The 14,701-nt window shown below is 38.1% G+C and overlaps 1 protein-coding gene across 5 annotated transcripts in view; it reads right to left on the bottom strand.

Annotated features, from left to right (window-relative positions):
* Positions 1-14,701, bottom strand: part of PRDM5 (PR/SET domain 5) — a 209,377-nt gene that overhangs the window by 128,200 nt on the left and 66,476 nt on the right. For all 5 annotated transcript variants that reach the window (XR_005790181.1, XM_040474755.1, XM_040474762.1 and 2 more), the window contains exon 3: positions 8,685-8,807. Coding sequence is in view for 4 of the 5 variants with exons in the window: in XM_040474755.1 (XP_040330689.1) it covers positions 8,685-8,807 (123 nt within the window). In the remaining variant the exon portion in view is untranslated. The remainder of the gene's footprint in view (positions 1-8,684; positions 8,808-14,701) is intronic.

Genomic DNA, 14,701 nt, shown 5'->3' with positions numbered 1-14,701 from the left:
GTATCTAAACTTAAGACTATCTGTAGTAATATCTATAAAAAAAAAAAAAAAAAAAAAAAAAATCTCTGACTTAACAACAAGGTGCTGTTGGCCACACAGTCATCTAAGAGATAAAATACTCACACAGTAGACTGAAATGTATACACACATACCAGTACATACTCAGCACTCACAGAGTAAAAATGTAACACCTTGCCAGACCAAATACTCACATACACATAAACAGCAGACCAGAGTTCAAGTGGAAGCATTTGCTTTCTGTTATTTCAAAGGAAACAGACATAAGCTTTCTTCCAAACTGACAAGGCACAACCAACTAGGTATACATCAGGAAAGAAAGAGCAGTGGAAGGAGCAGTGAGGCCAGGTCACTGAGCGCTCGCTGAGCCCCGACTAGATACATCCAGGCCACGTGGGCAGCGGGAACACAAACATAACCAATACAGATTGTTCTTGACAATCTCAGTCCAGTGACAGAAACACATGTATCAGTAAATGATTTCTCCAAGTGAGCCCATGGACATATTAGGCAGTTTGGATTTCTATTCTGGAGGTATTGGGAAATTTTTAAATTAAATAATTTGCTTTTAAATTTTAAAAATTCTAGATTAAATTAAATTAAATAGAATTTACTTTTAAATTAGTAATAAATTTAAATTAAGTTTAAATATAAGACTCAACGCTTTTCCTCCCAGAAGAATAATTTCACAGAATTCCTATTTTAAGTTCTCCTTCATAGATACACTATCACCAATCCTATTAACAAAGGCCCCAAATCAATTAGGAAACAAGCATTCTTTGGCCCTCTAGCTTCCCTTTGGTTAATGCCACAGAGGTGGACCTTGCTGGGTTACAAATTACGAAAGCACAGGAGCCTTTTAAATGATTTCTAGAGACAATACCTACGAACATCCAGCATTCCCCATTCTGAAAGATACCTGAAAGCAGGCAGAATGTCGATGTGCTAAGAGACAATCGGCCTGCACAAAACCTGCTTCTTTTAAAAAGCTGAAAAGTGTCTTAGCACAATCAAAATGATCTTAAACCTATCTCTAAAGGTTGTCCAAATCACTGTATCTGATAAAGGTCTCTGCACAGTACAACAGGACACCTTCCCCACAGGACATTTCTCACATTTACAAAGTCCTAGTTATCTTTCCAAAGGGAAGACAAGCCACACAGCTACAGCCAATACAGAGTCACAGCAAGCAGTACTCAACTGGCCTGGGCAGACGCATGCTTCCCTGTGCATCCAGCAACCAGGACACTCAGGAGCAGGCAACCAGGCTGCCGCTGCATAGTTGAGAGCAGGCCCGCTAGGATTTAGTCATTCCACATAGCAGGTTGTTCCCTGAGTGGTGAATACTTACTAAAGAGTCTTCTACATGCTTGGAATTTATACTTGCTACATCGAGAAGATGTTAGAAGAAATGAAGTAGATTTTGCTCTGTTTTCTATAGAAACAAAACGATAAAGACAAAAACTATAAACCTGGCAGAGCTGTGATCATGAAAATAGTTGCTAACTTATATTGGCACACATAGGGGCCAGGTGTTTGGCATATGTTACCCTTGTTTAATTTAATCTTCACAAAATCTAATGAGGTGGTATTGTTATCATTAATTCACAAAAAGGAAGAGTTCAAAGATTATTTTGACCACTATGGAGACAGTAACTAGCTCGTCTTTTTAACTACAGTATCTCCAGCATTCCGGACAGGCCCTGGCACACAGCAGATCCTCGAGAGCTATCAGGTGAATGAATGCATTAAGTGAACTGCTCAGCCAGCAAGGGTCAGAGCCAGGAATCTACTGCCTTAATTGCCTTTCTTAATAATATCAAACTGGGCTGGTTCTGCATTCCTCTGAGTCTGTATCAAGTCCTTGTTTTGTCCATGAACTTTAACCTTTCCCTGTTGTGCTCTAAAGCAAATTTTCCTCATTGACCATTGCCAGAGCCAGCTTTAAAGATGGCCCCCAATGATGACCCACCTCCTGGAATTCACTACCCTTGTGTAGTCCCCTCCTCCACTATACCAGGGTTGGTCTGTGTCTATGTGACTAGTAGCATTCCACAGCAATAATGGTACAGTATGTCATTCCCAAACCTTGATTATAAAAGATTATACTTGGGTTATAAAACCCAAGTATGTCATAACCCAAACCTTGGTTATAAAAGATTGCTTGTCTCTTCCCCCTCCCCCCACCTCTCTCCTTCTCTCTCTCTCTCTCTCTCTCTCTCATTCTCGCATCACTCTCAGAGAAACAAACTGCCATGTCATAAGGAACCCCCGGGAATGTTTACATGGTAAAGAAGCCATGTGAGTGATCCTGGAAGTAGAATCCCCACCCCTAATCAAGTCTTTGGAGATTTCAAACAGCCCCAGATAATTAATGCTTGATCACAACTTCATGGCAGTCCTTGAGCTACAACTCCAGGACCACCCAAGTTAAGTTGCTCCTAAATTCCTGATCCTCAGAACATGTATGAAGTAATGAATGTTCGTTGTTTCAAACTGTTAAATCTGAGGCAAATTTGTTACATAACAATAGATAACTAATGCAATCACAAACAGATACAGATAAGACAAGCTAGATGAAAATCATTCTGAAAAATTATTCAAAAGAAATTCTCTAATAAAAGTGATTCACAGAATCCTCATAGTCAAAGGTGCCACAACGGTCTGTTTTGTTGCTGGATGAGACATGGACACTGGCAAGTGGGAGTAGTCTTCAATGGAGATAGTAGAAGAAATTAATTACCTGTATGGTGTCTTGCTTCAAAAGCCCAGGAAGTCCCACCTACTCAAAATGTTCCCCTATACTCAACCTGCCATGCTCAGATCCTAGAATTTTACTATTATTAATATCAAGAGATTTAAATGTTAACTGTAACACACTTTTAACACATTAGCTAGCAGCTGGGGAGAAAGGAACCAAAGGAGAGAAGAGGCAAGGACAGATATTACCTAAGCATGACCTTTATGTAACGGAAAAGAAGGTGCAATGCTTGAATTCAGGATAGCTTGAGAACTTAAAAAAGATAAAGGAATATATGATGTAAATAACTTTAAAATATCTATATTTTTAAACTGAACATAGGGAAGGGAGAAAAAAAGAAAAGCAAACCATAAGAGACTCTTAGCTATACAAAACAAACAGGGCTGCTGCAAGGTGTTAGGTTGGGGGATGGGCTAAATAAGTGATGGGTATTGGGGACGGCACTGGTTGTGATGAGCACTGGGTGTTATATGTAAGTGACTAATCACTAAATTCTATACCTGAAACCATTTTTACCATAAATGGAACTAGAATTTAAATAAAAACTTTATATAAATAAACAAACAATTTTGCAAATGTTCAGCAGTTTCAAAATATCTAGGTAGCAAGTTCAGAAACATGGAACGTTCTCAAAATCTGAATTTACTCCTTTATAAATTATCTCAACTCTAAGGTTTTAGAGCACAGAGGTCCAGAGGGTGGGAAGAGAAGACAGGTCACCTGGGTTCAATTCCTAGCCAGTATTTCTTGGCTGTGTGGTCTCAGGCAAGTTACTTAGAGTCTGTGTATCAACATCCTCAGCTTACAAAGGTTGGTGACAATTATAGCACCTTCCTCATAGGGTCAGGGTAAGGATCAGGGTTATAATACACAGAAGCACTTACTGGCACATAGTAAGTGTTCAGTAAGTGTTAGCTGCCATCTTCATCATCATTACTAAGGATTAACATATATTTCAAGGTTATCGCTATGCATCACTTAAGGATATTTCTATAAATACTCATTTGACTTGTCAATAAATTATACTCTTACTTAGAATAATAAGTTGACAAACAATATAACAATTCCTCTGCTCCCTACAGGAATATGTGGCCACAGCAGAGCTAGAATTTAAAACTTCAGAGGACCAACTGCTTGTAATTGTACTTGTAATTGTACTTTATTTAAACTTTTACCTCATGAAAGGCAAATATGTACTTTGCTGTAAGATAATCCCTTAAAAGATTTGCATATTATTTAACTGATATTTTTATGGTATTACTGAAGAAAATCATTAGACAGTTGTACCTTAATATTCTGTAACAGATTCTGGAAAATATTATAAAAATGCCACTTATATAAATCTGATAAGAAGAAACAGAAATAGAGAAGAAACTAAATTAGAGAAAACTAATTTGGTGTAGAAATGAAAAATCTTTTTGATATATTTTTTTTTATTTTTTGGTTGCTTGGTTGCTATAATTGTACCTGCTATACGAATGCTACATCAACACTATTTGATAAGTGTCTGGATGACAATGGATAAAGTCTTATCCATGCTTTAAAAATATTCTAATTGCTTCACTCTTAGGAAATCTACATTTGATCCCCAGCTCTGCCATTTTGAAATATCATGTGTCACCAGAAGACTCCAGGATAAAGTAAGAGTGTCTGTCCATCCTCAAACAAGGCAGAGGAAGGACAGAAAAGAACATGTAATAGAATAGCTCTCCTGGTAATGGGACAACTAAACTGACATCAGAATTGGGACCAACCTGTGTTGACGTCACAAGTTTGGCTCAATACCTAGTGCTCTCTCAACTTATTTAGACCATCTCCACAATGTGACATCCCTTATGAGGTATATCAAAACCCAAATGTTTTTCCATATGCTCCTTTTTCTTATAACACCAAGACACCTTTTCATTTATGTTGATAATATATTGCAAAAAGTCCCAGGGAAGCGATGCCTGGAAATATGTCCTTAAGAACATGAGATGTAGCACTCTCTCTGAAATGTCCCAAGAATTCAAAGTCTCAACTTTAAATGCATAATCCTGTACTTAAATAGTTTTCTATGAAAAGATCAGAAAATGTTTAAAGCCTGCAAAACACTGAGTAGGTCAAATCTTTTTTTCAAATATTACATTTTTTCCTTTGGTGTAACAAAATTAATACTTAATAAGAATCACCCATTTTTTTTTATGGAGCCTAAAAATTCTTTTGGTTCATTTTAAGCCACATCTTTCACACTTTGAATTGTCTGGTTCAGTTGGAAATATTTTTCATAAGTCTGGACATACAGTTCAACTAATTATTCTAAAATGTGTGCATGTGGGAAGAATTTTTTGCTGAAGAGATCCTTCAATAATTCATATATTTAAATCATTTCCAAAGCAAATTTTCCAAAATCAAATAAATTGCAAAACTACAAGTAAACTAAGTCTCCAAAAAGGAGTTTCAATCCACTGCCAAAACAGACCTCAAATTCTTAATCCCTAGTCCAAAAAAATTGGACCAAGTATTGACGTTTTCCACCAAGCAAGCCACATAGCCACAAATGTTTCTCATTTACTCCACTCCTGGGACATACAGCTCAAATAAAAAATTTCCTGAATACCCCAAATTTCAGATACAATTTGGAATGTAAGTGATTCATAATGTTATGCAGGAAACATTATGATCTTCTCCTACCAACTCAATGTTTCTGGAATGCAACCCTCAGGAGATTATCCCAACGAATTAGAAGGCTGACATCACTGTCAGCCTTGCGACCCAAGCATTATGTCCTCTGCCCCCAGCTCAGATGTGATTTTGAACCCTGAACAATCTGCTACTCCAGCTACTGTTCAAGTGAAAAGAGGTTCCATCAAGGGAGCTAACAAAGATCCATACTGTGCTCCATGGCAAGAAACATGGTAACAGTGCACTAAACCCCCATCTAAGTAAAGGCCAAAACAACATTAAAAGGAATTAAAGGCACTGTCATCACTTGTGCACCCAAAGATACTCACAGTGGCCTCTGAACAGATTCTAATTAAATTCAAGTATGAAACTTCACAGAGCCTCTAGTTAGTTTATGAATCCTATTCTAATCCTACCCCCACTTCACCTCCTCTTCAACCAAATAATAATTTCTTAGAGTATCAAAGTTGCAACAATAATGTTTTGTGGATTCCTATTGTCTTTCAAGTAAAGAAAGATGGTTAATATAGAGAAAAAGCTCTACAATGAATGTACAGAATGAACATGAAAATTTTGTAAGTCTAAGCAACCACGGTTACTAAGAAAGACAGATATGCAGGTGGCCACCATGTAATGAAATAAATAACTAGGGCATAGAGAACAAATACTGACATAGTACTCCATTACCTAAAGGGGTCATTACAAGCAAAATGTACAGTTAGAGGAAATACTTAAACAAGGATTATCTGAAGGAGTCTGAGACAAAACTCAAAACTGAGCACACCCTGGAAATTCAGGCAAATGGAGAGAGCTACTGATGCTACAGAAATAACAGCCAATAAGAAGAAATTCTCAAACAAAAGGTGTCATCTGAGCAAAGGTTAAAATCATTATTTAAGCATAAGGAGGAAAGAATCTATTTTAAATAGAATAACCTCCTTGGGGCACCTGGGTGGCTCTTTTGGTTAAGCATCTGACTCTTGATTTTGGTTCAGGCCCTATCCCATGGTTTGTGACATTGAGCCCCCATGTCAGGCACCGTGCTGACAGTGTGGAGCCTGCTTGGGATTCTCTCTCTCCCTCTCTCTCTGCCCCTCCCCCACTCTCTCTCAAAATAAAGAAATAAACTTAAAATAAATAGATAAATAAATAAATACAATAATACTATCTAAAACACAATAATAAAACAAAACAATGGTTTTGCCTAAAGTAAATTTCATGGGCTTTTTGATATTGGTAACATTCACAAGGAAGCACTTAAACTGAGTCTGGAAATGAAAATTGTGAGGTAACCAAAGCTGCTATGAGATGACTGCCTCCAGAAACCACAAAAAATAAAACAAAATACTTGAAATAACTTAATGTCTACACATTTAAAGAGATCAGTTTAAATCTGTTGTTGGATCAAAAGCATGTCATGAATAATCTAAAAAGTGGGTTGAATATCTCTAACTGCTGGAGGATCTTATTTTTCATCCCACCCTAGCCTGTCGGTAAGAGGCATCTCTCATTGATCCATACCAAAAAAAAAAAAAAAAAAAAAAAGACAGTAATCACATTGGTTATATCTAATACTTATGTGTACTGAAAAGATTTGGTTAGCTAAAAATACCAGGAAGTGGAATAGTCTAGATGACTATCTTTCTGGTTACTTTAAAACCTAATTCTATGTATTTTCCCTCTTGTGACCAATGGTATTACACTCAGAATTGAGTGAAATTAGATAACCCTCAGCAAATTATTAAACTTTCACAGTTCTTATGAATAAATACATGATGTATATGAAGCTTCTAGAACAGCACACATGGTAAATACTTAAAGAAATACTAGTTCCCTTATTATTTTCCCTTCTCTTACTTCTGCTAACCATTGTTTTGCTGCTTCTTCTGTAGTTTAGGATCCATGAGCTGGGTTTTCCCATGAAATGAGTCAATTCCCCAATAGAATGTAATGTTTTTTTGTTCTGTTAATCATCCAATCAGTGAGTTTTAATTAGAGAACTCCTCTAAGAACTTACTGCCTTAACTTTTTCTCTTCTTGGCTGAGTTTCTACTGTGGAATCACCTAAGTTCAACTCATAGTTTGTATCAGAGCCTAACATTACATGCAGCACTATACTAGGATACAGGGATACAGACAGAATTCAATAAAATACGGTTCCCACTTGGGATGGTTAATTTTGTTAAATGAGCCACAGGATTCCCAAATAGTTGTTTAAACATCATTCAGGGTGTTTCTGTGAGGATGTTTTGGCATGAAATTAACATTTAAGTAAATGGACTTGAGTGAAGCAAATCGCCCTCCACATGTGGGTAAGCCTGATCCAATCAGTTGAAGGCCTGAATTGAACTACAAGGTGATCCTCCCCCAAATAAGAGAATTCTCCTGCTTTATGACCTTCACACTGTAATATCTGCTCTTCCAGCCTAACGGCATGTGAAGTGGGACACTGGTTCTTCTTGATTCTATGGCAGCCTGATGGTTCTCAAATTCAAATTCTATAGCAGCTTCCTTGTTCTATGGCCTCTAGACTCAAAGTGGGATTTTGAGCTCTGCAGATTTTGGATTTGCCAGCCTCCATAATCATACGAGCCAATACCTTATAATAAATCTCTCTGTGTGTCTCTGTCTCTGTCTCTCTACCCCCCACCATCTCTCTCTAATATATATATACATATATATATATGTGTGTGTGTGTGTGTGTGTACACACACACACACACACACACACACACACACACATATACACATAGACATAGACATAGAGACCCTATTGGTTCTATTTCTCTGGAAAATTCTGAGTAATACACTATCCTCACTCAAGAAGCTCAAAGTCCAGTCATGGGGATATACCCAAGTAAATTTTCTCCATGAAGCTTTTCCCAAACAATAACACAGAATATCCTACTATGAGCCAAACAACCAACAAACTAAGGAAACTATCAATATCCACTGAATGAATTAAAAGTACTTGAAAACAAGATCTGCCAAGGACAATATCAGACTATGTAATTCGTTCCCTCAAAAATTCCCATAAAGTGAGTGATCTGGTGTCAATTTACAACTAGACTTGCCCTTTCCTGCATATGCTGACTAGATGAGACTTCTCTGCTTTATGAGATAGTTACTGTTATTTGAAGCAAGTCATTGGGAAATAAATCTAAAACAGGGAGTGCAGTTAGAAATTAGTTCATTCCCCTCACAGAGCATACATAGTACAAATAAGAAGCAAATAAGCTCACTTGAATGGCAGCCAAGTTCTTCTGCTCCTGAGATGGTGCCTCATGAACAAAGCGAAGCCAGTTGGAGTGTCGTGGATTGGTAGCATCCAAAATGTATAGAACTTCTCCCTTACTCCCACGAACCTGAAATATAAAAAGCTCCTGAGTTTGCACTTGAAGTCAGTATTAGTCATACTAAACATATCAAGGGTAGGATATGATATTATTTCATAAGTATATACCTTTCTTATTGACAGGTGTTGAATAGATGCTGGATTAACATCCATTCTTTCCCTTAAACACACATACAAATAGAGCCTAATATTTTATCTGGCAGATGTCTAGATGACTCACAACTGCAAGCAACTCTCAGAAACATCCTGTGTTGATAGCTCTTTTCTGGTTAAAATTATTTGTTTGTAGGTATATTTCAATATATGTGTTGCAACTGCAATTACTCAGGGGATAACCATAATTGCAACCCGTCCCCTTTTTTCCACTGAAGAGGGTGATACTGCTTGGTTCCCAGTTGAGGGGGTGGAGCTGGAGCAATCCTTTCAATTTGTCTCTCCACCTGTTTACTGAATCATTTCCATATGAGGAGGACTTGCTAATGTAGCCAGTAGAATCTAACATCCATTGAGCCACATTTTCACATTTTTAACTAGTAGGTGAATAAAACAAGTTCCATTCTGTCTTTTTTTAAAAAATTATTTTAGAGAGAAAGAGAGCGCATGAGTGGGGGAGAAGGCCAGAGGGAGAAAGAGAGAGAATCTTAAGCAGGCTCCACATTCAGTACAGAGCCCAACACGGGTCTCAATCCCATGGCCCTGGGATCATGCCCAAGTCAAAATCAAGAATTGGACGCTTAAACAACTGAGCCACCCAAGTGCCCCATTTTGTCTTTTCATAGACTGCTGATGGCTTGCTGAGGACAGTGGGCCCTCTGCTTTGTGTTTCATGCCATAAGCCCTTCTGGTCAAAACCACTCAACACTCAGTTGGAGGGAGGAAGGTAACTGCCAAAGAAGTGTGTAATCTATTGGACATTCTTGAACCCAAGTTCCTTTAAACCAAGCTTCTCCGAAGCCCCCACATTGTAGATTATCAGGCACTGCTCAGTTTAATAATACATATATCAATCTCTATCCAACTCACTGTGTGTCTATATTCAATTGGAATCCAGGGGAGAAGAAAGAAGGAATGAGTGATTAGCACTTCAGATCCCTAACACCAAGTAACACAAATGTAAGAATGCCAATTCACCTTTGCAGACTTGGGGTGGGGATAAACATATTCTACATTTCCAAAATCTTATTTAATAAAATAAAGCACAACCAGCCTAATAAGATATGTATTTTCATGGTATATTTGGACAATCATGCATTCACTCAACATAATTTATTGAGTTCTTACCATGTGCCTGGTACAGCTTAAGGCACTGGGAATCTTTTAGTGAACAGGATAGATGAGGCCTGGCATCGCAGCACTTCAGAACAAACAAGTATAGAATATAACCTCAGATAAAGATAAGTCCTGTGAGTACAACTAAAGAAGAGTAGCAGGAAGCAGAGTGAGGGGAGATGAACAGTCTCAGATGACATGGTCAGGCATAGCCTCTCTGACAAGGTGATCTGAAAAGAGCTCTAAGGAAGGAAGGCGCCAGGGGCACCTGGGTGGCTCAGTCGGTTAAGCATCTGACTCTTGATTTTGGCTTAGGTCATGAGCTCATGGTTCGAGCCCCGTGTCATGTTCTGCACTGACAGCACAGAGCTCACTTGGGATTCTCTCTCTCTCTGCCCTTCCCCAGCTCACGCACATGTGCACATGCTCACTTGCTCTCTCTCACTCTCTCTCTCTCAAAATAAATAAACTTAAAAAAAAAAAAAGAGGAAGAAGAAGGAAGGCATGAGCCAGTGAAGAACCAAAGAGTGCTCCCAGACAGAAGGAACAGCAAATAAAAGGCAAAGAGAAAGGCCCTGGGTTAAAGACAAATTAGGTTTGTTCAAAGAACAGCAAAAAGGCCATGGGACTAGAACAGAAGGAGCAACTGAGAAAATAATGGGTAGTGAGATCAGACAGACTGCACTGGCCCAATCATATACTAACATGCGACCAGGAAGCCATCTATAGAGGTCAAGTTACCCACAAAAACTATCATATATAAATGTCTGCTACATGCACTGAAAAAACCAATATTTCAAGATTTCAGCAAATATTGTCCAGAAAAAATACAGTTTACCTGTTTCTACTACTATCATATACATTCACTGCCATGCTTCTCAAACAATTCCTGTTTTCTTAAATGCCCAAGGATTCTCAATAATCATTTAAAAATCTTGCTAATGAAATGCCAGACCTCACTGAGGAGGAATTTAATTTTCAATATTATAATTGGCTAAAAGAAGAAGTTAGGAGTATAAACACCTACTATTTATATCTCATGTTTAGGTGTGAAGCTATGGGAATCTGTAACTTCCCACTAAATAAACTCATGCTGAGAAGATCTCTTTTGGCAGGTACTTAAAAATTGTACTACGTTCCTACCCTCAACCCGGAACCCTCACTGCCCAACAGGTAACATCAGAAATATCCAGAAACACTGCTAGGATAGATAGAAAGGACCTTCTACACCTCTCCTCAAAGAGGACATCAACCCACCTTTCTTTAAACAGGGCAAATAATTTTAAATACTTGGGTATAAATTCTCCTTGCCAGGTTCCTCCCTAGCTACAGTAACAAAACTATATTGACAAACAGCTAAATTAAGCAGAACAAGTGGCAATGCCATTAGATGCTTGAAAAAAATATTTTTCTCAAGACCAAAATTAACAACCTACATCTGTTAGGTAGAAGCTGGACAGGAGCAGTGGAAGGAACACCCAGAGGCAGAGTCCCAAATCCAACAAGGGGAATGGTACAGACCTGAGCTGGAGGCAAGGATGGTGAAAAATAAGCAACATGTTAAATGCCCGGAGGCACAACAGTCTCACCTTGTGGCTTCCAAAACCTTGGGACTGGCAAATCAAGAGCCACAGGTGCAGAGCATAAGTTCTTCTCTTCACCTCCGCCGCTGGGTAACCCCTAGACTCATTATAATGCCTTTGCATTGCAGGTACAGCCTCCCCACCCCCATGGAGAAAGGCTGCTTTGTGGGTTCATATACAAATCTTGTAGGTTCAAACTCCTCCTCCTCCCAACCTGTAGGGGGCGTCTCCCAAACGAAAAGAAGCAGCCTCCATTAGAGACCATGCCACTGTACCTCACAGCTCCTCCCAGCCCACAGAGACCCAAAAATATCCAATCCCAAAACAACCTAGGGGCCATTCTACCTCAGGGGAATCTGCCTGCTCACCCACTTTGATTTAGGAGTGTACTTTCCCTTTAATAAACTGCTTTGTGTTTGCTACTTTCCTTCTGACTGTCTTTTTGAGGGGCAGGGATCCCCATGTAAATCTTCTTGTGGAGAATCCAAGGACCAAGACCTCCATTCACACAACAGACTCTCCCACCAGTAACACAACTACTGTTGAAATCCACAAAATCCAGCTAAGTTTATTTAGGGAAACACCAATGGCTCTGTCTGTGACATATCTCAGTTTGAGAGGATATAACTACTTACAGAAACCAGTCAATGGCCCTTCTAAGTCATACATTTGTCACCTAGTATTAAGAACAATATATATTAGATGTGGTTGATATTTGGAATTCTTTCCCAAAGATGTGAAACATAACAAAGATTGCTCTGTAACTTATTATAGTAAGCACATTTTACCAGGGGCATTGTCTGTTCTTCATATATTTCAGTGTTTTTCCCAGGCCCTTTGGCTCCAAATACATCCAATTATTCAGTATTACTGACTCACTTCCAGTCCGTTAAATATATGCACTCTCTGGTTGCCCATAATCTTCTCACACTACATTCCAGCTTAAGGGACAAGCACAATTTAATTTTATATTAAAATTTTGATGAAACATGATACTTTCAATAGATCCAAACTTATATATTGATTCACTATTACTTATATTCTCATAACAACACTATCACAGGCAGTGATGTTACTATGGTTGCTTACATATTCATAGTCGAAATCATTTTTTTTGTTCATTAATAGACCCACTTTCCATTTACTTTATTCTAGACACCCTTACCCAAATGACTTTTACGTTCCTATGCAATCTTTGCAGGCTACCTGTTTTCCCCAACTTTCAAGTGCCTGGTCATTTCCTCATTCCCCTATCCCTGTCTTCAACACTTCACTAAAGCTGTTAGATTATCTGCTCACATGACTTTTATCTTGCTCCCCTGACCACAGCATTCTCCTCATGAAATATCTAAAAGAGACATTCAAAGATAATCTAAGCCATCTTTCTTCTCTCCAGAGAAACCAAATAAAAACTCTCCAGACAGATGGCTACTATTAAAGTCTCCATTTATCTATTTTTAATTTGATACTGAACCCTGAGGTAATAAATTGAACATTTTTAAAGTCCAACAAATAAAGAAGATACTCCTCTTAAGTATCATGTTTCAGCATCTAACTAACCTTTGCAGCCAAAGTGTATTTTTTTCCATCAAAACTAGTCTTCCAAATACCATCATCTTTTATTTGAATTTTCATGAAAATGAAGTGTATGGGTTACTGTCCTACTGAGAACAGTCTTCCGCATGCCTGGGGCCCTCTAGTGAAGTAAATGTTCTCATCTTGCAGTAAAAACTATCTCAGCCCCAAACTCTGTTTAATTTGCACAGACTTCCTAAGCCAGTTACAGAAAAAAAGTTAGAGAAGGTGGGGAAGGGGAAGAAACCCTCACGCAAAAATGAAAACATTCACACTTCAATACAGTTGTTTATGACTTTGCCACTTTATAGTAAATGAAGATTATCACTGTGTAGGAATTTGGCAGGTTCTAGCCTCTGCTAAATGCTACTGACATCACTTTTGAAGTGATCTAGAGAACGTGCCACTTTAGATCTGTCCCTTTTTCCAGAGGAAAGATTAGTATTAAATAGAAGTCACAGCTGATGTCTTCCCACCCAGTAAAGAACAAAGGAAATTACAAAAAGGATTCAGCTCAGTAGGAGAAAACCCTAACTTGTAGGTAACAGAAAAAGTTGGCAGCAGGTAACCAATACAAATTCTCTTTCCTTAAAAATAAGTATGTTCTGTGTTAAATTGGGTAGCAGGGCTTACTTAATATTCGGATAGTTAATTTTCACAGGGAAAAAAATCTACAATGTTACTCTATTTTTCTCTTTCAATTATTCTGAATGTCTGAGGAATTTTTCACTCAATACATAACAGGCCATCAGGGCAAGGCTAATCAGCCAGATTTGTCTCCAGAACATGGCAAAATATAACCAATAGAATCTTATCTAACATAAGGTAAAATTTAACGCAGTGAAGTACAGTCAGTTCCAAAAAATACAGCAGTAATGTCCTTAACAAGAAGTCACAGTATGCTGTAGGATTTATTTAGTAAAGAAAATACACTTCCCTGCCTGTCTTTCAACAAGGTTTTTCAAAGAACGTAGTTTCAAGCACTAAGATTTAAGGTATGGATATCTTTGGAGTATACAATGTCATCATATTTTTGGATCCAAAGGACAAGCAATTTTTTTTTCTGTGATTGTTTTTAACTGAAGTTAGGCCAAATGCCCTGCCTTCAGTGTCTAAAAACCAGAAGTTTGCTCAAGTGATCAGTTCTGACAGCACACTGTGGTCAGATTTAAACCAAAGAGACATACTTTCAGAAATCAGCAAGGATTGTACTAGGAAACGTGATTTATAGTTTCTAAGCAAAGGGTGTGGGTTTCTTTTCTGTTGATTTTCGAAAAGATTCTGTTTAAAATTCTTGTTTTGTGCTCACACACACACACACACACACACACACACACACACACACCATTCTAGTATATCTGCTTGTATCTCCTCCTCCATATTATCGAATAATCTCGACCCGTAGATTCCCATCTTCAGATGGGAAAGCAGACAGAGAAAACACAGACTTTTACAAACCCCTGTCTCTTTAACTGAA

Source organism: Herpailurus yagouaroundi, unplaced genomic scaffold (assembly GCF_014898765.1).
Source record: "Herpailurus yagouaroundi ecotype Mexico unplaced genomic scaffold, PumYag 28, whole genome shotgun sequence".
NCBI classification, from domain to species: Eukaryota; Metazoa; Chordata; class Mammalia; order Carnivora; family Felidae; genus Herpailurus; species Herpailurus yagouaroundi.
The sequence above is the reverse complement of the archived record's forward strand: the minus strand, read 5'-3'. Positions and strand labels throughout refer to the sequence as shown.